Source organism: Anomaloglossus baeobatrachus, chromosome 2 (assembly GCF_048569485.1).
Source record: "Anomaloglossus baeobatrachus isolate aAnoBae1 chromosome 2, aAnoBae1.hap1, whole genome shotgun sequence".
Classification (NCBI taxonomy): domain Eukaryota; kingdom Metazoa; phylum Chordata; class Amphibia; order Anura; family Aromobatidae; genus Anomaloglossus; species Anomaloglossus baeobatrachus.
Genome location: NC_134354.1, coordinates 757980173 through 758008062, shown reverse-complemented (window position 1 = coordinate 758008062; position 27890 = coordinate 757980173). Strand labels below are relative to the sequence as shown.

At 49.6% G+C, this 27890-nt stretch overlaps 1 protein-coding gene across 1 annotated transcript in view; it reads left to right on the top strand.

The window, feature by feature from the left end:
• PIWIL4 (piwi like RNA-mediated gene silencing 4) overlaps positions 1 to 23278 on the top strand; it is a 347467-nt gene extending 324189 nt beyond the window's left edge. Inside the window, exon 21 of the mRNA XM_075337494.1 lies at positions 22980 to 23278. Within this exon, the coding sequence (XP_075193609.1) occupies positions 22980 to 23096 (117 nt within the window). The 3' untranslated portion in view covers positions 23097 to 23278. The remainder of the gene's footprint in view (positions 1 to 22979) is intronic.
• Positions 23279 to 27890: the final 4612 nt, after the last annotated feature.

Here is a 27890-nt window from a genome sequence, read left to right as displayed (position 1 = left end):
ATCACCGAGTGGCCCTGTAGGACCGCCACCACTGCTGCCATGACCTTGGTGAAGAGCCGTGGGGCTGTCGCCAGGCCGAATGGCAGTGCCACGAACTGAAGGTGTTCATCCCTGATGGCGAAACGCAGAAGCGTTGAAGCTCGGGTGCGATCGGCACATGGAGATAAGCATCCTTGATGTCAAGTGATGGTAGGAAGTCTCCTTGTGACATCGAGGCTTCAGAGTGTTCACCGCCTGAAAACGTGCATCGGCTCACTCGGGGGGCGGAGATGTTCTGAAGAAACGAGTCGGAGGACGAGAGCAGAGCTGTATCCTGTAACCGTGAGACAGAATGTTTCTCACCCATCGGTCTTGGACTGCGGCAAGGACGAGACTGTCTAGTAACTTCATCCAATTGCTCGCCAAACAAACGGTCGCCAGAAAATGGCAAACCGGTTAAGAACTTCTTGGAAGCAGAGCCTGCCTTCCATTCACGTAGCCACATGGCCCTGCAGACTGCCACTGAATTGGTGGATGCTACCGCTGTACGGCTCGCAGAGTCCAGGAACGGCGTTCATGGCGTAGAACGAAAAAACCTACGCCTGAGAAGTGAAGGACACAACCTGCGTGGCAGAGTTATGTGCAACCGCAATAATCTCAGCCGGAGAAGCTGAGATAGCTTGGAGTGCCCTCACGGCTGCGAAGGCTGGAGCAAAAGATGCGACTATGGCTTCATAGATGGATTTCATCATAAGCGTTATTTGCCTGTCAGTGGCATTCGTGAGAGATGGACATCTGCCCCTAATACTACGGATCTAGCCGCCAGCCTAGAGACTGGAGGATCCACCCTGTGACACTGAGCCCAACCCTTAAGCACGTCAGGGGGGAAAAAGGTAACGCGTGTCAATAAGGCGCTTAGTAAGCGCTTGTCCGTCAAGTTCTGTGCTACTGGACGGCCCCTCTGGAGTTAGAGTGATCGAAACACGCACTCCTGATGAATTCGGGGAAGGTTCCCAGCGGGCCCGCTTAGCCTATCATAGGCCGCGGTCCGTGACGGAGTTCTCACCGTGGGATCTGGGTGTTACCCCAGGATGTTGTACCGACTCAGAGGGACCCGGGAGCGATGAACTCACAGCTCCCTGGCCCTGTGGTATCGGTCTGGACTGCAAGGCTTCCAGTATCTTAGCAGACCCCCTGTCCATAGACTGAGTCCTGTGATGTGAAAGCTATTCAGAGATTTGCTGATTTCATCATGCAAACTCTGTCGCTGTCATCTGTGCAGTGCCTGTAATATAGCCGCACAAGAGGTACCGGTTGTAAAATAAGCCAGTGCCTTGGCACCCTTACTCTTTAAGAGCAGACAACAGCATGTCGTCCGCAGAGTAATCAGTGAGGGTATACAGCCAAAAAACAAATAATGCTGCCGAACAGTGCGATCATATACCATATAAATAAACATATATATATATACACTGCGGCACCAAGGGGGGGACAGCAGAAAAACTGGTGCCCTCCAGTGCTCAGTGAGGGGGAAGGAGGATACCAACGTATGCTTCAGCCCTCCCTGCCGACGTCCAGTCGGCCGTCCCGTCGTTACCCCTGACTGGCAGGCCCGAGAACGGGAGTATATGGCACTAGGCCGTAAGAGCCAGGGACTAAATTTAAAAACGCGGCCGGCAAACATGGCGCGGACGGCGCGGTAGTCCCAGTCTCACAAACCAGTCAGCAACCGCTGCGGCGTTTGTAACACAGATGCTGCATGCACCGTCCCTCAGGGGACACAGAGTACGTTATGATGCAGGGCTCTGTCCCTGTAGTCACAAAAGTGCGGGAACCTGGTGGCCTATAGTGATCAGTGAGGGGGGGCGGAGGACAGCGAGGTGTGCTCCAGCCCTCACTGTCGGCATCATACCGACCGTCCCGCCCTTCTCCCTGACTGGCAGGCTCAGGGGCGGGAGTTTAACACACTAGGCCGCAAAAGCCGGGGACTAAAGTAAAAACCGCAGCCGGCAAACAGGCACGGTCGGCGCGGTAGTCCCAGACAAAAAATCCACACCGCAGTCGCAGCTGCGTCTGAGGCCAAGGTGCTTCATGCACCGTCCCAACGGGGACACAGAGTACCTGTAGATGCAGGGTGTCCCTGACGATACTCCGTCTCCTGTCCGGCAGATTCCCCCAGGGGCTGCGGATGTGGCTTGTGGCCACCAGATTCTCTGCCCCGGGTCTCCCTCAGCTGCAGCCAGAAGTTGCTGAAAACATGGCTGACGGCGTTCTCTGAGGAGGAGGGAGGCGTGGGCGTAGTCACAAAAAGTGCGGGAATCTGGTGCCCCAGCGTGAGTAGTGAGGGGGGGTGGAGGACAGCTCAGTGTACTCCAGCCCTCACTGTCGGCGTCATACCGACCGTCCCGCCCTTTTCCCTGACTGGCAGGCCTGGGGGCGGGATAATCCCATACTAGGCCGCAAAAGCCGGGGACTAAAGTTAAAATCGCGGCCGGCAGTGCACGGTCGGCGCGGAAGTCCCGGACCCATACGCACGCCGCAGTCGCTGCAGCGTCTGGGCCCAAGGTGCTTTATGCGCCGTCCCAACGGGGACACAGAGCACCTTGCCCTAGAAAGTGCGGGAATCTTCCAGTGCAGCGTCCTTCCCTTCCCCTGACTGGCAGGCCCGGGGGCGGGAATATGCGGTACTAGGCCGCAGAAGCCGGGGACTAGAGTTATAAGCGCGGCCGGCAAACAAGCGCGGTCAGCGCGGTAGTCCCGGCGCACTAACACGCCCAGCAGTGCTGCAGCGTGTATGACACAAGCGCTCCATGCGCCGTCCCCAAGGGGACACAGAGTACCTCACAGTAGCAGGGCCATGTCCCTGACGATACCCAGCTGCTGTCCAGCAGATTCCTCAGGGGCTGCGGAGGGAGCACGGTCCCAGTGTCTGGAGACCGATTATGGATCCCACTTCACCCAGAGCCCTGCAGGGATGGGGAAGGAAAACAGCATGTGGCTCCTGCCTATGTACCCGCAATGGGTACCTCAACCTTAACAGCACCGCCGACCAGAGTGGGGTGAGAAGGGAGCATGCCGGGGGCCCTATATGGGCCCACTTTTCTTCCATCCGATAGAGTCAGCAGCTGCTGCTGACTAAATTGTGGAGCTATGCGTGCATGTGTGCCTCCTTCGCACAAAGCATAAAAACTGAGGAGCCCGTGATGCACGGGAGGGTGTATAGCAGAGGGGAGGGGTTACACTTTTTAAAGTGTAATACTTTGTGTGGCCTCCGGAGGCAGAAGCTATACACCCAATTGTCTGGGTCTCCCAATGGAGCGACAAAGAAAAAACAACTGCTGGCTATCATGTCAAGGATTGTGAAACCCTCTGCGAACCTAGGAGTCCTCTGCATTATGTGCACACGCCTATGAGTTCTCTGCATTATGTACACACATCTAGGAGTCCTCTGCATTATGTGCACATGCCTAGTAGTCCTCTGCATTATGTACACATGCCTAGGAGTCCTCTGCATTATGTACACATGCCTAGGAGGCCTCTGCATTATGTACACACATCTAGGAGTCCTCTGCATTATGTGCACACATCTAGGAGTCCTCTGCATTATGTGCAGACGTCTAGGAGTCCTCTGCATTATGTACACACATCTAGGAGTCCTCTGCATTATGTGCACACATCTAGGAGTCCTCTGCATTATGTGCACACATCTAGGAGTCCTCTGCATTATGTGCACACACCTAGGAGTCCTCTGCATTATGTGCACACATCTAGGAGTCCTCTGCATTATGTACACACATCTAGGAGTCCTCTGCATTATGTGCACACACCTAGGAGTCCTCTGCATTATGTGCACACGTCTAGGAGTCCTCTGCATTATGTACACACATCTAGGAGTCCTCTGCATTATGTGCACACATCTAGGAGTCCTCTGCATTATGTACACACATCTAGGAGTCCTCTGCATTATGTGCACACATCTAGGAGTCCTCTGCATTATGTGCACACATCTATGAGTCCTCTGCATTATGTGCACACATCTAGGAGTCCTCTGCATTATGTACACACACCTAGGAGTCCTCTGCATTATGTACACACACCTAGGAGTCCTCTGCATTATGTGCACACATCTAGGAGTCCTCTGCATTATGTGCACACGCCTAAGAGTCCTCTGTATTATATGCACACACCTAGGAGTCCTCTGCATTATGTGCACACACCTAGGAGTCCTCTGCATTATGTGCACACGTCTAGGAGTCCTCTGCATTATGTGCACACATCTAGGAGTCCTCTGCATTATGTGCACACATCTAGGAGTCCTCTGCATTATGTGCACACATCTAGGAGTCCTCTGCATTATGTACACACATCTAGGAGTCCTCTGCATTATGTACACACGTCTAGGAGTCCTCTGCATTATGTACACACATCTAGGAGTCCTCTGCATTATGTGCACACATCTAGGAGTCCTCTGCATTATGTACACACATCTATGAGTCCTCTGCATTATGTACACACATCTAGGAGTCCTCTGCATTATGTGCACACACCTAGGAGTCCTCTGCATTATGTACACACATCTAGGAGTCCTCTGCATTATGTACACACATCTAGGAGGCCTCTGCATTATGTACACACATCTAGGAGTCCTCTGAATTATGTACACACATCTAGGAGTCCTCTGCATTATGTACACACATCTAGGAGTCCTTTGCATTATGTACACACATCTAGGAGTCCTCTGCATTATGTACACACATCTAGGAGTCCTCTGCATTATGTGCACACATCTAGGAGTCCTCTGCATTATGTGCACACATCTAGGAGTCCTCTGCATTATGTACACACATCTAGGAGTCCTGTGCATTATGTACACACATCTAGGAGTCCTCTGCATTATGTACACACATCTAGGAGGCCTCTGCATTATGTACACACATCTAGGAGTCCTCTGAATTATGTACACACATCTAGGAGTCCTCTGCATTATGTACACACATCTAGGAGTCCTTTGCATTATGTACACACATCTAGGAGTCCTCTGCATTATGTACACACATCTAGGAGTCCTCTGCATTATGTGCACACGCCTAGGAGTCCTCTGCATTATGTACACACATCTAGGAGTCCTCTGCATTATGTGCACACGCCTAGGAGTCCTCTGCATTATGTGCACACATCTAGGAGTCCTCTGCATTATGTACACACATCTAGGAGTCCTCTGCATTATGTGCACACGCCTAGGAGTCCTCTGCATTATGTGCACACATCTAGGAGTCCTCTGTATAATGTGCACACATCTATTAGTCCTCTGTATTATGTGCACACATCTAGGAGTCCTCTGTATTATGTGCACACATCTAGGAGTCCTCTGCATTATGTGCACACGCCTAGGAGTCCTCTGCATTATGTGCACACGTCTAGGAGTCCTCTGCATTATATACACACATCTAGGAGTCCTCTACATTATGTGCACACATCTAGGAGTCCTCTGCATTATGTGCACACGTCTAGGAGTCCTCTGCATTATGTGCACACATCTAGGAGTCCTCTGCATTATGTACACACATCTAGGAGTCCTCTGCATTATGTACACACATCTAGGAGTCCTCTGCATTATGTGCACACATCTAGGAGTCCTCTGCATTATGTGCACACATCTAGGAGTCCTCTGCATTATGTGCACACATCTAGGAGTCCTCTGCATTATGTACACACATCTAGGAGTCCTCTGCATTATGTGCACACATCTAGGAGTCCTCTGCATTATGTACACACATCTAGGAGTCCTCTGCATTATGTACACACATCTAGGAGTCCTCTGCATTATGTGCACACACATAGGAGTCCTCTGCATTATGTACACACATCTAGGAGTCCTCTGCATTATGTACACACATCTAGGAGGCCTCTGCATTATGTGCACACGCCTAGGAGTCCTCTGCATTATGTGCACACATCTAGGAGTCCTCTGTATAATGTGCACACATCTATTAGTCCTCTGTATTATGTGCACACATCTAGGAGTCCTCTGTATTATGTGCACACATCTAGGAGTCCTCTGCATTATGTGCACACGCCTAGGAGTCCTCTGCATTATGTGCACACGCCTAGGAGTCCTCTGAATTATGTACACACATCTAGGAGTCCTCTGCATTATGTACACACATCTAGGAGTCCTTTGCATTATGTACACACATCTAGGAGTCCTCTGCATTATGTACACACATCTAGGAGTCCTCTGCATTATGTGCACATGCCTAGGAGTCCTCTGCATTATGTACACACATCTAGGAGTCCTCTGCATTATGTGCACACGCCTAGGAGTCCTCTGCATTATGTACACACATCTAGGAGTCCTCTGCATTATGTGCACACGCCTAGGAGTCCTCTGCATTATGTGCACACATCTAGGAGTCCTCTGCATTATGTACACACATCTAGGAGTCCTCTGCATTATGTGCACACGCCTAGGAGTCCTCTGCATTATGTGCACACATCTAGGAGTCCTCTGTATAATGTGCACACATCTATTAGTCCTCTGTATTATGTGCACACATCTAGGAGTCCTCTGTATTATGTGCACACATCTAGGAGTCCTCTGCATTATGTGCACACGCCTAGGAGTCCTCTGCATTATGTGCACACGTCTAGGAGTCCTCTGCATTATATACACACATCTAGGAGTCCTCTACATTATGTGCACACATCTAGGAGTCCTCTGCATTATGTGCACACGTCTAGGAGTCCTCTGCATTATGTGCACACATCTAGGAGTCCTCTGCATTATGTACACACATCTAGGAGTCCTCTGCATTATGTACACACATCTAGGAGTCCTCTGCATTATGTGCACACATCTAGGAGTCCTCTGCATTATGTGCACACATCTAGGAGTCCTCTGCATTATGTGCACACATCTAGGAGTCCTCTGCATTATGTACACACATCTAGGAGTCCTCTGCATTATGTACACACATCTAGGAGTCCTCTGCATTATGTGCATACGTCTAGGAGTCCTCTGCATTATGTACACACGTCTAGGAGTCCTCTGCATTATGTACACACATCTAGGAGTCCTCTGCATTATGTACACACATCTAGGAGTCCTCTGCATTATGTGCACACATCTAGGAGTCCTCTGCATTATGTACACACACCTAGGAGTCCTCTGCATTATGTACACACACCTAGGAGTCCTCTGCATTATGTGCACACACCTAGGAGTCCTCTGCATTATGTACACACATCTAGGAGTCCTCTGCATTATGTACACACATCTAGGAGTCCTCTGCATTATGTACACACATCTAGGAGTCCTCTGCATTATGTGCACACGACTAGGAGTCCTCTGCATTATGTACACACATCTAGGAGTCCTCTGCATTATGTACACACATCTAGGAGTCCTCTGCATTATGTACACACATCTAGGAGTCCTCTGCATTATGTACACACACCTAGGAGTCCTCTGCATTATGTACACACATCTAGGAGTCCTCTGCATTATGTGCACACATCTAGGAGTCCTCTGCATTATGTGCACACATCTAGGAGTCCTCTGCATTATGTACACACATCTAGGAGGCCTCTGCATTATGTGCACACATCTAGGAGTCCTCTGCATTATGTACACACATCTAGGAGGCCTCTGCATTATGTGCACACATCTAGGAGTCCTCTGCATTATGAGCACACACGTAGGAGTCCTCTGCATTATGTGCACACATCTAGGAGTCCTCTGCATTATGAGCACACACCTAGGAGTCCTCTGCATTATGTGCACACATCTAGGAGTCCTCTGTATTATGTACACACACCTAGGAGTCCTCTGCATTATGTACATGTTCCTAGGAGTCCTCTGCATTATGAGCACACACCTAGGAGTCCTCTGCATTATGTACACACATCTAGGAGTCCTCTGCATTATGTACACACATCTAGGAGTCCTCTGCATTATGTGCACACATCTAAGAGTCCTCTGCATTATGTGCACACATCTAGGAGTCCTCTGCATTATGTGCATACATCTAGGAGTCCTCTGCATTATGTGCACACATCTAGGAGTCCTCTGCATTATGTACACACATCTAGGAGTCCTCTGCATTATGTACACACATCTAGGAGCCCTCTGCATTATGTACACACATCTAGGAGTCCTCTGCATTATGAGCACACATCTAGGAGTCCTCTGCATTATGTACACACATCTAGGAGTCCTCTGCATTATGTGCACACATCTAGGAGTCCTCTGCATTATGTACACACATCTAGGAGCCCTCTGCATTATGTACACACATCTAGGAGTCCTCTGCATTATGTACACACATCTAGGAGTCCTCTGCATTATGTGCACACATCTAGGAGTCCTCTGCATTATGTACACACATCTAGGAGCCCTCTGCATTATGTACACACATCTAGGAGTCCTCTGCATTATGTACACACATCTAGGAGTCCTCTGCATTATGTACACACATCTAGGAGTCCTCTGCATTATGTACACACATCTAGGAGCCCTCTGCATTATGTGCACACATCTAGGAGTCCTCTGCATTATGTACACACATCTAGGAGCCCTCTGCATTATGTACACACATCTAGGAGTCCTCTGCATTATGAGCACACACCTAGGAGTCCTCTGCATTATGTGCACACATCTAGGAGTCCTCTGCATTATGTACACACATCTAGGAGTCCTCTGCATTATGTACACACATCTAGGAGTCCTCTGCATTATGTGCACACATCTAGGAGTCCTCTGCATTATGTACACACATCTAGGAGCCCTCTGCATTATGTACACACATCTAGGAGTCCTCTGCATTATGTACACACATCTAAGAGTCCTCTGCATTATGTGTACACATCTAGGAGTCCTCTGCATTATGTGCACACACCTAGGAGTCCTCTGCATTATGTGCACACACCTAGGAGTCCTCTGCATTATGTGCACACACCTAGGAGTCCTCTGCATTATGTGCACACACCTAGGAGTCCTCTGCATTATGTGCACACACCTAGGAGTCCTCTGCATTATGTGCACACACCTAGGAGTCCTCTGCATTATGTACACACATCTAGGAGTCCACTGCATTATGTGCACACGCCTAGGAGTCCTCTGCATTATGTACACACATCTAGGAGACCTCTGCATTATGTGCACACGTCTAGGAGTCCTCTGCATTATGTACACACATCTAGGAGTCCTCTGCATTATGTGCACACACCTAGGAGTCCTCTGCATTATGTACACACATCTAGGAGTCCTCTGCATTATGTACACACATCTAGGAGTCCTCTGCATTATGTGCACATGCCTAGGAGTCCTCTGCATTTTGTGCACACACCTAGGAGTCCTCTGCATTATGTGCACACATCTAGGAGTCCTCTGCATTATGTGCACACATCTAGGAGGCCTCTGCATTATGTGCACACATCTAGGAGTCCTCTGCATTATGTGCACACATCTAGGAGTCCTCTGCATTATGTACACACATCTAGGAGTCCTCTGCATTATGTACACACATCTAGGAGTCCTCTGCATTATGTGCACACACCTAGGAGTCCTCTGCATTATGTACACACATCTAGGAGTCCTCTGCATTATGTGCACACATCTAGGAGTCCTCTGCATTATGTACACACATCTAGGAGTCCTCTGCATTATGTGCACACACCTAGGAGTCCTCTGCATTATGTACACACATCTAGGAGTCCTCTGCATTATGTGCACACACCTAGGAGTCCTCTGCATTATGTACACACATCTAGGAGTCCTCTGCATTATGTACACACATCTAGGAGTCCTCTGCATTATGTACACACATTTAGGAGTCCTCTGCATTATGTACACACATCTAGGAGTCCTCTGCATTATGTAACACATCTAGGAGTCCTGTGCATTATGTACACACATCTAGGAGTCCTCTGCATTATGTACACACATCTAGGAGTCCTCTGCATTATGTACACACATCTAGGAGCCCTCTGCATTATGTACACACATCTAGGAGTCCTCTGCATTATGTGCACACATCTAGGAGTCCTCTGCATTATGTGCACACATCTAGGAGTCCTCTGCATTATGTACACACATCTAGGAGTCCTCTGCATTATGTGCACACACCTAGGAGTCCTCTGCATTATGTACACACATCTAGGAGTCCTCTGCATTATGTGCACACATCTAGGAGTCCTCTGCATTATGTACACACATCTAGGAGTCCTCTGCATTATGTGCACACACCTAGGAGTCCTCTGCATTATGTACACACATCTAGGAGTCCTCTGCATTATGTGCACACACCTAGGAGTCCTCTGCATTATGTACACACATCTAGGAGTCCTCTGCATTATGTACACACATCTAGGAGTCCTCTGCATTATGTACACACATTTAGGAGTCCTCTGCATTATGTACACACATCTAGGAGTCCTCTGCATTATGTAACACATCTAGGAGTCCTGTGCATTAGGTACACACATCTAGGAGTCCTCTGCATTATGTACACACATCTAGGAGTCCTCTGCATTATGTACACACATCTAGGAGCCCTCTGCATTATGTACACACATCTAGGAGTCCTCTGCATTATGTACACACATCTAGGAGTCCTCTGCATTATGTACACACATCTAGGAGTCCTCTGCATTATGTACACACATCTAGGAGTCCTCTGCATTATGTGCACACGCCTAGGAGTCCTCTGCATTATGTACACACATCTAGGAGTCCTCTGCATTATGTGCACACACCTAGGAGTCCTCTGCATTATGTACATACATCTAGGAGTCCTCTGCATTATGTACACACATCTAGGAGTCCTCTGCATTATGTGCACACACCTAGGAGTCCTCTGCATTATGTGCACACACCTAGGAGTCCTCTGCATTATGTGCACACATCTAGGAGTCCTCTGCATTATGTGCACACATCTAGGAGTCCTCTGCATTATGTACACACATCTAGGAGTCCTCTGCATTATGTGCACACACCTAGGAGTCCTCTGCATTATGTGCACACACCTAGGAGTCCTCTGCATTATGTGCACACATCTAGGAGTCCTCTGCATTATGTACACACATCTAGGAGTCCTCTGCATTATGTGCACACACCTAGGAGTCCTCTGCATTATGTACACACATCTAGGAGTCCTCTGCATTATGTACACACATCTAGGAGTCCTCTGCATTATGTACACACATTTAGGAGTCCTCTGCATTATGTACACACATCTAGGAGTCCTCTGCATTATGTACACACATCTAGGAGTCCTCTGCAATATGTACACACATTTAGGAGTCCTCTGCATTATGTACACACATCTAGGAGTCCTCTGCATTATGTGCACACACCTAGGAGTCCTCTGCATTATGTACACACATCTAGGAGTCCTCTACATTATGTACACACATCTAGGAGTCCTGTGCATTATGTACACACATCTAGGAGTCCTCTGCATTATGTACACACATCTAGGAGTCCTCTGCATTATGTACACACATCTAGGAGCCCTCTGCATTATGTACACACATCTAGGAGTCCTCTGCATTATGTGCACACATCTAGGAGTCCTCTGCATTATGTGCACACATCTAGGAGTCCTCTGCATTATGTACACACATCTAGGAGTCCTCTGCATTATGTACACACATCTAGGAGTCCTCTGCATTATGTGCACACACCTAGGAGTCCTCTGCATTATGTACACACATCTAGGAGTCCTCTGCATTATGTGCACACACCTAGGAGTCCTCTGCATTATGTACACACATCTAGGAGTCCTCTGCATTATGTGCACACACCTAGGAGTCCTCTGCATTATGTACACACATCTAGGAGTCCTCTGCATTATGTACACACATCTAGGAGTCCTGTGCATTATGTACACACATCTAGGAGTCCTCTCCATTATGTACACACATCTAGGAGTCCTCTGCATTATTTGCACACACCTAGGAGTCCTCTGCATTATGTACACACATCTAGCAGTCCTCTGCATTATGTGCACACACCTAGGAGTCCTCTGCATTATGTACACACATCTAGGAGTCCTCTGCATTATGTACACACATCTAGGAGTCCTCTGCATTATGTACACACATCTAGGAGTCCTCTGCATTATGTACACACATCTAGGAGTCCTCTGCATTATGTACACACATCTAGCAGTCCTCTGCATTATGTGCACACACCTAGGAGTCCTCTGCATTATGTACACACATCTAGGAGTCCTCTGCATTATGTACACACATCTAGGAGTCCTCTGCATTATGTACACACATCTAGGAGTCCTCTGCATTATGTACACACATCTAGGAGTCCTCTGCATTATGTGCACACATCTAGGAATCCTCTGCATTATGAGCACACACCTAGGAGTCCTCTGCATTATGTGCACACATCTAGGAATCCTCTGCATTATGTACACACATCTAGGAGTCCTCTGCATTATGTGCACACATCTAGGAGTCCTCTGCATTATGTGCACACATCTAGGAATCCTCTACATTATGTGCACACACCTAGGAGTCCTCTGCATTATGTACACACATCTAGGAGTCCTCTGCATTATGTACACACATCTAGGAGTCCTCTGCATTATGTACACACATCTAGGAGTCCTCTGCATTATGTGCACACATCTAGGAATCCTCTGCATTATGAGCACACACCTAGGAGTCCTCTGCATTATGTGCACACATCTAGGAATCCTCTGCATTATGTGCACACACCTAGGAGTCCTCTGCATTATGTACATGTTCCTAGGAGTCCTCTGCATTATGAGCACACACCTACCTTTTAGGGCTCCAACACACATCCGTGAAAACCACGTCCGTGTAAAACGGGCCGTTTTTCGGGTCCGTTTTCCGTTTTTTAGGTCCGTTTTTATGGTATGTGTGGCCTGCGTGTGTATCCCGTATGCTAGCCGTATGTGCGTGTGGAATGTCCGTTTGTGCGTGAGTGATATAACTGACGTGTGTGTGTTGTCCGTGTGAAATGTACGTGTGTGATGCAAAATGTCGTTACTACATGTCGGAAGACAGAGTAGCGGGATGAGAATGAACTCGGGTGAACTTCACCCGACTTCATTGTCATGCCGCGGCTCTGTCTGTGCCGTGTACTGATTAGCGGTCACCTGTGAAGGATTCACCGGTGACCGCTAATCCCCCGAGTGACTGAAGTGTCCCCCCCTCTCTCATACTCACCGATCCCCGATCACCGGCGCTGCACGGCGTTCACACTGCTCCGGCGGCTTTTTCTAATTTGAAAAAGCCGGCCGCTCATTAAACAATCTCGTATTCCCTGCTTTCTCCCCCCACCGGCGCCTATGATTGGTTGCAGTGAGACACGCCCCCACGCTGAGTGACAGGTGTCTCACTGCAACCAATCACAGCAGCCGGTCGGTGTGTCACTATGGAGTATAGAAATAAATAAATAATTAAAAAAAAACGGCGTGCGGACCCCCCAATTTTAAAACCAGCCAGATAAAGCCATACGGCTGAAGGCTGGTATTCTCAGGATGGGGAGCTCCACGTTATGGGGAGCCCCCCAGCCTAACAATATCAGTCAGCAGCTGCCCAGAATTGCCGCATACATTAGATGCGGCTGTTCTGGGACTCTACCCGGCTCTTTCCGATTTGCCCTGGTGCGTTGGCAAATCGGGGTAATAAGGAGTTATTGGCAGCCCTTTGCTGCCAATAAGTCCTAGATTAATCATGTCAGGCGTCTCCCCGAGATTCCTTCCATGATTAATTTGTAAGTTACAGTTAAAAAACACACACAACGAAAAATCCTTTTTCTTTGTCGCTCCATTGGGAGACCCAGACAATTGGGTGTATAGCTTCTGCCTCCGGAGGCCACACAAAGTATTACACTTTAAAAAGTGTAACCCCTCCCCTCTGCCTATACACCCTCCCGTGCATCACGGGCTCATCAGTTTTATGCTTTGTGTTGAAGGAGGCACACATGCACACAATGCTCCACATTTTAGTCAGCAGCAGCTGCTGATTATATCGGATGGAAGAAAAGAGGGCCCCTCACAGGGCCCCCGGCATGCTCCCTTCTCACCCCACTGAGTCGGCGGTGCTGTTAAGGTTGAGGTACCCATTGCGGGTACACAGGCAGGAGCCACATGCCGTTTTCCTTCCCCATCCCTTAGGGGCTCTGGGGAAGTGGGATCCTAACCGGTCATCCAGCCACTGGGACCGGGCTCCCTCCGCAGCCCCTGGGGGAATCTGCCGGACAGGAGACGGAGTATCGTCAGGGACATGGCCCTGCATCTACAGGTACTCTGTGTCCCCGTTGGGACGGTGCATGAAGCACCTTGGCCTCAGACGCAGCTGCGACTGCGGTGTGGATTTTTTGTCTGGGACTACCGCGCCGACCGTGCCTGTTTGCCGGCCGCGGTTTTTACTTTAGTCCCCGGCTTTTGCGGCCTAGTGTGTTAAACTCCCGCCCCTGAGCCTGCCAGTCAGGGAGAAAGGCGGGACGGTCGGTATGATGCCGACAGTGAGGGCTGGTGCACACTTCGCTGTCCTCCGCCCCCCTCACTGATCACTATGGGCCACCAGGTTCCCGCACTTTTGCGGTTCCGCCCACGGCTCTCTCCTCCCCTCGGAACGCCGGCAGCCATTGTTATAATTCTGCCGGTGGAGGATCTCAGAATCTGCTCCACTGCTCTGGGAGAGGGGGATCCTAACCGGTCGCCATGCACTGGGACCGGGCTCCATCCGCAGCCCCTGGGGGATTCTGACGGACAGGAGACTGGACATCATCAGGGACAGAGCCCTGCATCATAAGGTACTCTGTGTCCCCTGAGGGACGGTGCATGCAGCATCTGTGTTACAAATGCCGCAGCGGTTGCTGAGTGGTTTGTGAGACTGGGACTACCGCGCCGACCGCGCCATGTTTGCCGGCCGCGTTTTTAAATTTAGTCCCCGGCTCTTGCGGCCTAGTACCATATACTCCCGTTCTCGGGCCTGCCAGTCAGGGGTAAGGATGGGACGGCCGACTGGACGTCGGCAGGGAGGGCTGGAGCATACGTTGGTATCCTCCTTCCCCCTCACTGAGCGCTGTGGGGCACCAGTTTTCAGGTGCTGACCCCCCTTGGTGCCGCAGTGTATATATATATATGTTTATTTATATGGTATATGATCTCACTGTTCGGCAGCATTATTTGCTTTTGGCTGTATACCCTCACTGATTACTCTGCGGACGACATGCTGTTGTCTGCTCTTAAAGAGTAAGGGTGCCAAGGCACTGGCTTATTTTACAACCTGTACCTCTTGTGCGGCTATATTACAGGCAGGTTCCACATATCCTCATTGTGTACAATGCTTGGCCCCGAGGGCACTCACTCAGCCGGAGCCTCCGGCACTGGTGGGACCCTCGGCCAGGTGGTGCCGCCGGTTTCCACTGCACAGATGACAGGGACAGAGTTTGCATGTTGGAATCAGCAAATCTCTGAGTAGCTTTCACATTCCGGGACTCAGTCTATGGACAGAGGGTCTGCTAAGATACTGGAAGCCTTGCAGTCCAGACCGATAACACAGGGCCAGGGAGCTGGGAGTTCATCGCTCCCGGGTCCCTCTGGGTCGGTACAACAAGGGGCTCCTGGGGTAACACCCAGATCCCACGGTGAGAACTCCGTCACGGACCGCGGCCTCTGATAGGCTAAGCGGGCCCGCTGGGAACCTTCCCCGACTTCATCAGGAGTGCGTGTTTCGATCACTCTAACTCCAGAGGGGCCGTCCAGAAGCACAGAACTTTACGGACAAGCGCTTACTAAGCGCCTTATTGACACGCGTTACCCTTTTTCCCCCTGACGTTGTTAAGGGTTGGGCTCAGTGTCACAGGGTGGATTCTCCAGTCTCTAGGCTGGCGGCTAGATCCGTAGTATTAGTGGCAGATGTCCATCTCTCACGAATGCCCTGACAGGCAAATAAAGCTTATGATGAAATCCATCTATGAAGCCATAGTCGCATCTTTTGCTCCAGCCTTCGCAGCCGTGAGGGCACTCCAAGCTATCTCAGCTTCTCTGGCTGAGATTATTGCGGTTGCACATACCTCTGCCCCGCAGGTTGTGTCCTTCACTTCTCAGGCGTAGGTTTTTTCGTTCTACGCCATGAACGCCGTTCCTGGACTCTGCGAGCCGTACAGCGGTAGCATCCACCAATTCGGTGGCAGTCTGCAGGGCCATGTGGCTACGTGAATGGAAGGCAGGCTCTGCTTCCAAGAAGTTCTTAACCGGTTTGCCATTTTCTGGCGACCGTTTGTTTGGCGAGCAATTGGATGAAGTTACTAGACAGTCCAAGGGAAAGGTCTCGTCCTTGCCCCAGTCCAAAGGTTTCGGTCATTTCGGTCCTCAGCAAAGTTCCGTTCCTCCACGTCCAACAGGTCAGAGGAGGGCTAGAGGAACTCTTGTGCATGACGGTCTAAGTCACAAGGCGGCTTCCTCATGACTTCGGCCTCACCAAGACCGCGTCCTCGGTCGGTGGCAGGCTCTCCCGCTTTTGCGACGCCTGGTGGCCACATGTCCAAGACCGATGGGTGAGAGACATTCTGTCTCACGGTTACAGGATAGAGCTCTGCTCTCGTCCTCCGACTCGTTTCTTCAAAACATCTCCGCCCCCCGAGCGAGCCGATGCACTTTTTCAGGCGGTGAACACTCTGAAGCCTCGATGTCACAAGGAGACTTCCTAGCATCAATTGACATCAAGGATGCTTATCTCCATGTGCCGATCGCACCCGAGCTTCAACGCTTTCTGCGTTTCGCCATCAGGGACGAACAAATTCAGTTCGTGGCACTGCCATTCGGCCTGGCGACAGCCCCACGGGTCTTCACCAAGGTCATGGCAGCAGTGGTGGCGGTCCTACACTCTCAGGGCCACTCGGTGATCACTTAACCTAGACGATCTTCTAGTCAAGACACCCTCCTGGGTGGCATGTCAACACAACCTGACCATTGCTCTGGAGACTCTCCAGGGGTTCGGGTGGATCATCAAATTTCCAAGGTCAAAACTGACACCGACCCAATCACTGACTTGCCTCGGGATGGAGTTTCATACTCTCTCAGCGATAGTGAAGCTTCCGCTGCATAGTCAGCGTTCACTACAGACAGGGGTGCAATCTCTCCTTCGGGCCCAGTCACCCCTTGAGGCGCCTCATGCACTTTCTAAGGAAGATGGTGGCAGCAAGGGAGGCAGTTCCCTTGCGCAGTTTCGTCTGCGTCCGATTCTATCGAACACCGCAAATGGGACAGGAGGTCGACGTCCCTAGACAAGAACGTCTCTCTTTCCCTTGCAGCAAAACCTCTCTTCAGTGGTGTCTTCTTTCCACTTCCTGGGCGAAGGAAAAATCCTTCCGGCCCCCAGCCGGGGCTGTGGTCACGACGGACGCGAGTCTGTCAGGGTGGGGAGCGGTCTTCCTCCACCACTCGGCTCAGGGAACCTGGACTCCGACAGAGTCCTCCCTTCAGATCAATGTTCTGGAGATAAGGGCAGTGGATCTAGCCCTAAAGGTGTTCCAGCAATGGCTGGAGGGCAGGCAGATCCACGGCGGTTGCGTACATCAACCACCAGGGCGGCACACGCAGTCGTCAAGCCTTCCGAGCAGTTCGGCGGATTCGGCTGTGGGTGGAAGCCACAGCCTCCACCATCTCCGCAGTTCACATCCCGGGCGTAGAAAACTGGGAAGCAGATTTTCTCAGTCGCCAGGGCATGGACGCAGGGGAATGGTCTCTTCACCCGGACGTGTTCTAGAGATCTGTTGCCGCTGGGGAACGCCGGACGTCGATCTAATGGCGTCTCGGCACAACAACAAAGTCCCGGCATTCATGGCTCAGTCCAAGGATCACAGAGCTCTGGCGGCAGACGCGCTAGTTCACGACTGGTCGCAGTTTCGACTGCCTTATGTATTTCCTCCTCTGGCACTACTGCCCAGAGTGTTACGCAAGATCAGGTCAGACTGTCGCCGCGCCATCCTCGTCGCTCCAGACTGGCCGAGGTGATCGTGGTATCCGGATCTGTGGCACCTCACGGTGGGTCAACCGTGGACACTCCCAGACCGACCAGACTTGCTGCCTCAAGGGCCATATTTCCTTCTGAATTCTGCGGCTCTAAACCTGACTGTGTGGCCATTGAGTCCTGGCTCCTAGCGTCATCAGGGATATCTCCAGATGTCATTGCCACCATGAGACAGGCCAGGAAACCAACGTCCGCCAACATCTATCACAGGACTTGGAGGATCTTCTTATCCTGGTGCTCTGATCAGGGTTTTACTCCCTGGCCGTTTGCCTTGCCCACTTTTCTTCTTTCCTTCAATCCGGAATGGACAAGGGCTTGTCTCTCGGCTCTCTCAAGGGACAAGTATCGGCGCTTTCCAGTCCCACCTTACAAGCGTCCGTTAACACCCTCGGATCTTAACAGGGTGCTGACGACTCTTCAGAAGCCACTTTTCGAGCCGATGCGGGATCTCTCTATCTCGCCTTTCGCAAAGGGTGGCCTTCCTAGTGGCAGTCACATCACTCAGAAGAGTGTCTCAGCTAGCAGCGCTGTCATGCAAAGCCCCCTTCCTGGTGTTTCACCAGGATAGGGTGGTTCTACGTCCGGTCCCGGACTTTCTCCCTAAGGTATCCCCGTTTCATCTCAATCAGGATATCGTCTTACCCTCTTTGGGTCCGCATCCAGTTCACCAATGTGAAAAGGATTTGCATTTATTAGATCTGGTTAGAGCACTCCGGCTCTACATTTCTCGCACGGCGCCCCTGCACCGGTCTGATGCGCTCTTGTCCTTATCGCGGGCCAGAGTAAGGGATTTCAGGTTTTCAAGTCAACCTTGGCTCGGTGGATCAAGGAACCGATTCTTGAAGCTTACCGTTCTTTTAGGCTTCCGATTCCTGCAGGGCTGAAGGCCCATTCTACCAGAGCCGTCGGTGTCCTGGGCATTGCGACACCAGGCTACGGCTCGGCAGGTGTGTCAGGCGGCTACCTGGTCGAGTCTGCACACTTTCACGAAACACTATCAGGTGCATGCCGATGATTCGGCAGATGCCAGCCTAGGTAGGCGACTCCTTCAGGCGGCAGTTGCCCACGTGTAAGAGGGGGCCGTTTTTCGGCTCTTTTTATCGAGGTATTCTTTTACCCACCCAGGGTTTTGCTTTTGGACATCCCAATTGTCTGGGTCTCCCAATGGAGCGACAAAGAAGAAGGGAATTTTGTTTACTTACCGTAAATTCCTTTTCTTCTAGCTCCTATTGGGAGACCCAGCACCCGCCCCTGTTCCCTTCGGGCTGTTGTTCTTTTGTGTACACATGTTGTTCATGTTGAATTGTTCTTTTGGTTCATGGTTTCAGTTCTCCGAACATCCTTCGGATTGAATTTACCTTAGACCAATTTATAAGTTTCCTCCTTCCTGCTTTGGCACCAAAACTGATGAGCCCGTGATGCACGGGAGGGTGTATAGGCAGAGGGGAGGGGTTACACTTTTTAAAGTGTAATACTTTGTGTGGCCTCCGGAGGCAGAAGCTATACACCCAATTGTCTGGGTCTCCCAATAGGAGCTAGAAGAAAAGGAATTTACGGTAAGTAAACAAAATTCCCTTCATTTGAAATAAAAAACACAAACACATTCCCTCATCACCAATTTATTAACCCCGACAAAGCCCTCCATGTCCGGCGTAATCCACGGATCTCCAGCGTCGCTTCCAGCTCTGCTGCATGCAGGTGACAGGAGCAGCAGCAGACACAGCCGCTCCTGTCAGCTTCACGCAGCTAATGAAGACAGCCGCGAGATCAGCTCAGCTGTCACTGGATCCAGTGGTGGATGCAGCGGTGGCCGCGGGTAACCTCAGTGACAGCTCAGCTGATCGCGCTACTCACCGCCGCTCCGGTCAGCTCCACACAGAAACTGAGGTGAGTAGCGCGATCAGCTGAGCTGTCACTAAGGTTACCCGTGGCCACCGCTGGATTCAGCGGTGGCCGCGAGTTACCTGACTGACAGCAGCTGATCGCGCTACTCACCTCAGTTTCTGTGTGAGGCTGCTGTGATTGGCTGCAGTGAGACAGCTGTCACTCAGCGTGGTGGGCGTGTGTGACTGCAACCAATCACAGGCGCCGGTGGGCTGGGAAAGCAGGGAATACGAGATTGATTAATGGGCGGCCGGCTTTTTCAAAATAGTAAAGTTTATATATACTATATAGAGTTTAGAGAACAGCCGTGCAGCGCCGCGCCGGAGATCGGGGAACGGTAAGTATGAGAGAGGGGGGGAACTGACCGACAGACAGCGAGAGGGACAGATAAGACAGAGAGACCGACCGACAGACATAGAGAGAGATCGACCGACCGATGGACTGAGGGAGAGAACGAAACAGAAAAAGAAAAAAGACCGACATCACATGAAAAAAGCACAAAACGTACAGGGAGCAAACAGAGATGCGTCCGTGTCACTCGGACGTGCGCACAAAACCATTGACTTTCATTGGGTCCGTGCTGCATGTTGCGTGCAGAAAACGGACATGCTGCCGTGCAAAACGCACACAGGTACGGATCACGGACAAACCGACATGCATCAAAAACGCACGTGGAGCTTTTATCATACAATAACATTGGTGCACGTTTGGCCGTGTCTCCAGTATACACGGAAACGGACCAAACACGCACGTGTTTCACGGATGTGTGTTTCAGGCCTTAGGTGGATTGCCACTTTAAGGGTTTTTCACAGCTGATTTTGCTATTTGCAGTGCACGCTGCGAAGCCTGTAATTAAATTACCATTTCAGAGGTGGATGGTGCCGCTGAGTCGTTGCAGGTTTGCTTTGGACTCACAGCAGAACATATTGTCCAGGTTTGGACTTCCCGTAACACCTATAACCTGGTAACACACCAGATGCTGGAGGTTTAATAATCACATCCATTCAGGCTCAGCGTGAAAATAAATTGGCCGACATCAGATATACTGACATAACCCAGAATTATCAGACTGATGCAGGAGCGCGGCCAAAAGTCCCTACTGAGACTTCATCCGTCACCTGACACAGCCGAAACGCCATTAGTCACACTGACACCGTGCTCATGAGATGATGCCTATCTGTCCACAAGACTGAAGACGTCTACAAATCACCTGCGTCTGAAGGAACTAAACATCCACCATTGCAAAGAGAACAAAATGTGTATAAAAGGGAATCTGTAGAAAAACGCCTATGGTTTACATCAGGGTTGCATGATAAAAGTTATGTTATTCTATATAGAGAGAGTAGATAACACAAGATATAGCATTCACAATAGGTGATGTCACAGCTCACCTCCTCCTGTACAATGACTAATAACACCTCTATATACAGTAGACAACACAAGATCCACCAATCACAATAAGTGATATCACAGCTCACCTCCTCCTGTTCAAAGACTGATAACACCTCTATATACAGTAGATAACACAGGATCCACCATTCACCATAGGAGATGTCACAGCTCACCTCCTCCTGTATAATGAATAACACCTTTATATACAGGGGATAAAACAGGATACACTAGGCACAACAGGTGATGTCACAGCTCACCTCCTCCTGTATAATGACTGATTGCATTTCTATATACAGTAGATTACACAGAATCCACCATTCACAATAGCTGATATCACAGCTCACCTCCGCCTCTTGTACAGTGAGTGATAACACCTCTATATACAGTAGATAACACATGATGCACCATTCACAATAGATGATATCACAGCTCACCTTCTCCTCCTGTACAATGACTGATAACACCTCTATATACAGTAGATAACACTGGATTCACCATTCACAATAGTGGATGTCACAGCTCACCTCCTCTTCCTCCTGTACCAATGACTGATAACACCCCTATATACAGTAGATAAAGGCACATTCCCGGAAGTCCTTTGCGGCGTACACAGGCCCCGAAAGGAGGAAGGAGGTGGCTCATATGTGGAGGACAGCAAGGAACAAGGCAGGGCGGTGCCGTCCGGGTTCCATAGACAATAAAAACAATGTATACTCACCTCCCGCAGCACCGTTGTTCCAGTAATGTCAGTGTTTTTGGCCAGTGACACGACATGATTGTGTCACATGACCGCTGCTGCCAATCAGTAGTATTCCAGTATGAAGCACAAACAATCATAGGTTCAAGTCCTCTAGACGGACTAAAAAAATAAAATAAAAAAGCAAAAAATTATAAAACCTAAAAAATATATATTTGGTATTATTTAGAAGTATATAAAAATTCCAATCATTCTGATCCCTACCCACCACAATAAAATAAGTTAGAAAAGCTAAGCACTTATTGAACCCAAACGGTAAACCCCGTAAAGAGAAAAAAAATTGAAATGCCAGATATTCGGGGTTGCCACATCTACATAAAAAAAGTACTCACAGCGTTGTAGTAACACAGAAAGATATCAAATTTTTTTATTATTATTATTTTATTTTTTTTTTAAGATACCATTAATTTTTACATAGAATATACTGAAAAGACAGGATTTTTTCTTTTTTTTTATAAATATTTAAAAATCGCAATTTCGGCATTTTTGGGTGGATGGGAGGTTGTTTTTATGATTTTAATTTTTTGATAAAGCTGACCTGATAACATGGTTAGTACAACTGTTGCAATATTAAACTTATAAGGTTGGGGATTCTTTTTACTATTTTATTTGATTTGATTTTAGTTATTAAAAAAAACTATGGTCTTTGAAAAAAAAAAATGTGATTTGCGTCGATGTTTTTTGAGCACCTTTTGTTATTTTACGTCGGTGACCCTGATTTTTGCGTCTTTCGTATACCAGGTACATAAAATATTCATCCTTAATTTTGCAGGGGAATAATTGAGAATGAAATTTGACAATTCTGTCATGTCAATTTTTTTTTTATTTTTTTATATTTCTTACATTTTTTTAATTGGGAGAATTGCGGTGATTGAAACATTTCTGTACTTTTGGGAATTATTTTTTGTCTGTTTCTGATGTATTTGTTTTTCCATCACAGGGTGTGATCCGCGTGCCCGCTCCGTGCCAGTATGCCCATAAGCTCACCTTCCTGGTCGGACAGAGCATCCACCGAGAGCCAAGACTTGAGCTTTCCAACACCTTGTTTTACCTTTAAGTTGATGTTTTACACAGTAGCACAGTAATGGCGGGAGAGATCTGACATAGAAGAATCTGTCCGCCCGGATTTTTTGCATGGATGTTTCCTGATGTCTCTGTCTTAGATACAGATTTTCACTTTTAACATTTGTTACCTAGGTATATAGAAAGTTTTTAATATTTTCATACAATGTTTTTTATTAAAATTGTTATTTGCATCGCACTGACTGTTTTGTTTATTTCATACTAGCTGTAGCACCCAGCGTTGCCCGAGATAGTAACTGTCTCTCTGTTTCTCTCCCAGTCTCTGTCTGTCTTTGTCTCTGTCTCTGTCTGTCTCTGTCTATAGGCCCAGTCACACGCAACGACTTACCAGCGATCCCGAAAACGATGCGACCTGATAGGGATCGCTGGTAAGTCGCTGGGAGGTCGCTGGTGAGATGTCACACAGTCAGATCTTACCAGCGATGCAGTAACGATACAGGTCGCAGTAGCGACCTGTATAACGATCTCAGCAGTCACTGGGACCCTGTCACACAGTGTCAAACACAGCGATGTGTCCTGCCCAGCAGGACATCGCCTTTGAATAAAATGGCCTGGACCATTCGGCAGCGACTAGAGATCTCACAGCAGGTGAGAGATCGCTAACGGGACCGTTACTGCGTTACAGAAACCGTGACGGTACCTTATCTCTCTTTGACTCTCTGTCCTTTCCCTGTCTGTCTCTTTATCTATGTCTGTCTCTTTGTCAGTCTGTATGTCTATGCCTGTCTGTCTCTTTCCCTGTCTGTCTGTCTCTTTCCCTATCTATGTCTGTGTCTGTCTCTGTCTGTATTTGTCTTTGTCTGTCTGTGTCAGTCTGCCTTTGTCTGTCTCTTTCCCTGTCTGTCTGTCTCTTTCTCTGTCTGTCTCTCTCCTTGTGTCTTTCCCTTTCTCTTTCCCTGTCTGTCTTTTTCCCTGTCTATCTCTTTCCCTGTCTGTCTCTTTCCCTGTCTTTTTGTCTCTCTCTTTCCCTGTCTCTCTGTCTGTCTCTTTCCCTGCCTGTATACCTCTGTCTGTCTCTTTCCCTGTCTCTCTGTCTTTGTCTGTCTATCTCTTTCCCTGTATGTCTCTTTGTCTGTCTCTTTGTGTGTCTCTTTCCCTTTCTCTCTGTCTTTGTCTGTCTCTTTCCCTGTCTCTTTGTCTGTCTGTCTCTTTCCCTGTCTGTCTCTTTCCCTGGCTGCATTGTCACACGCCAACAATCCATTTAAGGGCTTGGCTGCGCATTCATCTGAAGTTCTGGCTGCATTGTGGCTCCCAGCTCCATTGACTTTAATAGAGGCAGGTTTTTAGGCGAATAACAGTAAAGCTTGGGGTTAAAATTTCCCCTCATAACATAGTCTATGACATTGCCTGAGTCAAATGGAGTGTCTGTGCAAAATTTTGTGATTGTGAATGCAACGGTAGAAATTCCTTTAGCGGACATACATACATACATACACTCAGCTTTATATAACAGATTGTTACTCGCCTCTCCTAGAAACAGCACACTTGCACTGCATTATCTATTTGAGATCAATGGCTTCACCTTAACATCCGGTTGCACTATGGGTGTCAGTGATGTTACTGCTACATACTCCACTCGACTACACTATTCAGTAACTTTTACTTGGCCAGTTTTGTGTATTGGACTCTCTTGTAAATCAGCTCTGCTTAATATTTGAGTCAACTCTGCTATATCACCCGGCCAGTTCTGTGACATTGGGCTCTAGTACATACTCAGCTCTACTACACCATTCGGTAAGTTTACTTGACCAGTTTTGTGTATCGGACTCTCTTGCAGACTCAGCCCTGCTTAACCGCTGAGTCAACTCTGCTATACAAACAACTGTGCTAGTTTTAGAGTGGACTCTGACAAACTTTGCTCTGCCATAGTACAGAATCAACATTGCTATATTAAAGCTCTGTTTGTTTTGAATTCTGCTGCAAAATCAACTCTGCTACGTTGCTGAGTTGATGCGCGTTAAATCCTGCTGACAGCGGTATTTAACTAGTTAACAGTCATAGGTGGATTTCCGATCCACTCGAGCCTGTTGGAAGCACATAATGGCTGCCAATGTGCAGGGAAAGATACGGGCGCACTATGTGAGCCAGCATCAAAGCCAGTTAGCCAGCATAGGACGTACCAGTACATCTTATGTCAGTAAGGGGTTTAAAGTAAAATCGGGATAAGGGGATTGCTCACCTAGATTGAGTTGCATATGTCACAACTTCAGTAAATGACTATATTATTTTGTGCGCTGTATAGTCATGGTGGGGGTCTCATAGACTCCTTCCATTACTAATCTAGGGCTTAGTGGCATCTGTGAGCTGTCGTTAACCCCTTATATTACCTCGATTGCCACCACACCAGGGCAATCGGGCTGACCAGGTAAAATGCCGGAATTGTCCCATTTAATGAATGGCTACGGGCTGCTATTTTAAGGCTAAGGGGGCCCAATTACCATGACTGCGAGCGACCTTTACAGGAGATGATTACTACATGGCTGTGAGCGACATTCAAATGAGATGGTGATCTCTGCTGTGCTGTGGTGCTGATGCTCTGCTCTGTACAGAACAAATGAGCGGATGATCGCAGCTTCAAGTTCTCTAAGGGGCTAGTAAATAACATTAAAAGTGAAAAAATAGAATATAAAAACAATACAAATAAACACAAGAGTTCAAGTCACCAACCTTTTGACCCATTAAAAAAAAAAAAAAAATACACATTTCTCTATCGCTTTCATTGGGGGACACAGGACCATGGGTGTATGCTGCTGTGACTAAGAGGCTGACACTAAGTGAACATAAAAAGAGTTAGCTCCTCCCTAGCAGTGTACACCCCGAGCCGGAGGCGGAACTATGCCAGTTTTTTGCTTTGTCGTAGGAGGCTGAAGTGGGCCCATATCTCTGTGGGCCAACCTCAGCCTAGGCTATTGCGTTTTTTTCGGGCTTTACGGCGCCGCTCAGCATTCTCATCATTCTACATTTTTTGTCTCTTCTGCAGGGTTAAAGACCCTGCTTCAGAGAGAACTCTCGCCCCAGGGTTGCCTGAGGGCTCGAGACGCCAGGCCCTATCCCCCTCCGGCCCCATGGTACCACCCCAGGGGCTGATTGGGGACCGATATTAATTGTTTTAAGGGCACACACTCCCCGTCGACCCCCATGGTACCGTCCCAGGGGGTGTTTCTGGTGGAGGTGAAGAGGAATCCCTGAGGATGTCAGACTGTGACAGCGCAGGAGCGCTCACATCAAGGGGTCCTCTGTCACCAGGCCTCCCCCAGCGTTCACCTGATACCATGGGCCCAGGCTTAGGATCTGGCACTGCAGCGCAGGAGCGCTCCACAGTCTCCATCACGGCCCCTCAGCATCCCTAAACTCTTACCGGGGGCCGCAGCATCATGAACGGGACATATGGATCCGAGCGACGCGCGTGGACGCAGGTAAGAGCTGCTCCGCGCGCAGCGCTGCGCTCCCGGGGGCCGCCGCTCACTAATTTAGTCCCCGGCTTCGGGCCTACCTCGGGCCGGAGTGCTCCGCCCCCCGTTTGCGCGCGCCGCCTCTGGCCCACCCTCCGCATTTTCTGCCCAGAGACAGCCACCTCATCTGCCAGCACGCCCCCCTCCAGCAGTAAAAAAAAAAAAGGCAAAAGCCCGCGTTTTTCTTCCAACGGCTCACCTCAGCACAGACAGGCCGGTGAGCAACAGCATTTTTTCTCTGCGGCTACCCCAGCTACTCTGAGGCCCCTGCTGACCCGGGGAGGACACAGGCCAGGGTGAGTGCTGCTCCTCATTAGGACCAGCGACACTTTGTACTTTTTTTCTTCCATCTTTCTCCGGTCTCCTCCCTAGTGTCCCTAGTAGGAGTCCCCTGAGCAGCCATGCCTAACTCTAAGTCGTCCCGATCCAAACAGGCCCCCTTTATAATGCATTTTGCGTGCTCGTCCTGCAACGAAAAATTCTCCCAAGGCCAGGCTACCTCCCTCTGTGCAGCTTGCGCTCCCGATCCGCAGCCCACGCAGATTGCCCCAGACGCCGCCAGCTCCCCCGTCCACGCCGCTACTGCAGCAGTACAGGACGCCCCGGGCCCCAATGCGCTCCCTCCCCCGGAGTGGCTGACTTCTCTCTCCCAGTCGGTGGATTCTCTGTCAAGAGCGTCCCTGACCATCGCGCAAGCTTTGCAGTCGCTCCCTACGCTCAGCCATGCCACACAGGTCCAGCCGCCGCAGGACGACAGTCGTGCTGACCCCGACCTGGCTACTGGAGCGCGGAAGCGAACCCGCACGGTCTCGTCTTCCAATTCCTCCCAGAGGTCCCTCTCCCCTCCAAGGCCTGAGTGCCACTCGTCTCCGAGACCGTCTGATGATTCAGGGGAAGAGTCGGATGCAGCCTCCCTGCTGGACTCGGATCAGGCAGCCGATGTCAGGCGTATGGTGGACAGCCTGGTCGACGCGGTGAATACGACGCTGAAGCTTCAGCCGGACTCTGCAACCGCCCAGAGCTCACAGGTATCTTTCAAACGACTTAAACGTGTTCACAGGTATTTCTGCGATCATCCGGAGTTCGCTGAGATCTTGCGCAAGCACAGACAGCAACCGGACAGGACGTTCAACAACGGTAAGTCGATTGATTTACACTATCCCTTCCCCGAGGATCTCAGGAAGGAATGGGCGGGCTCACCGGTGGTCGACCCTCCGGTCTCCCGCCTGGCCTCGCATACAGTTCTATCTCTGCTGCAGGGAACATCGCTACGTGATGCCACGGACCGGAACATCGAGAGATTCGCCCGTTCGGCT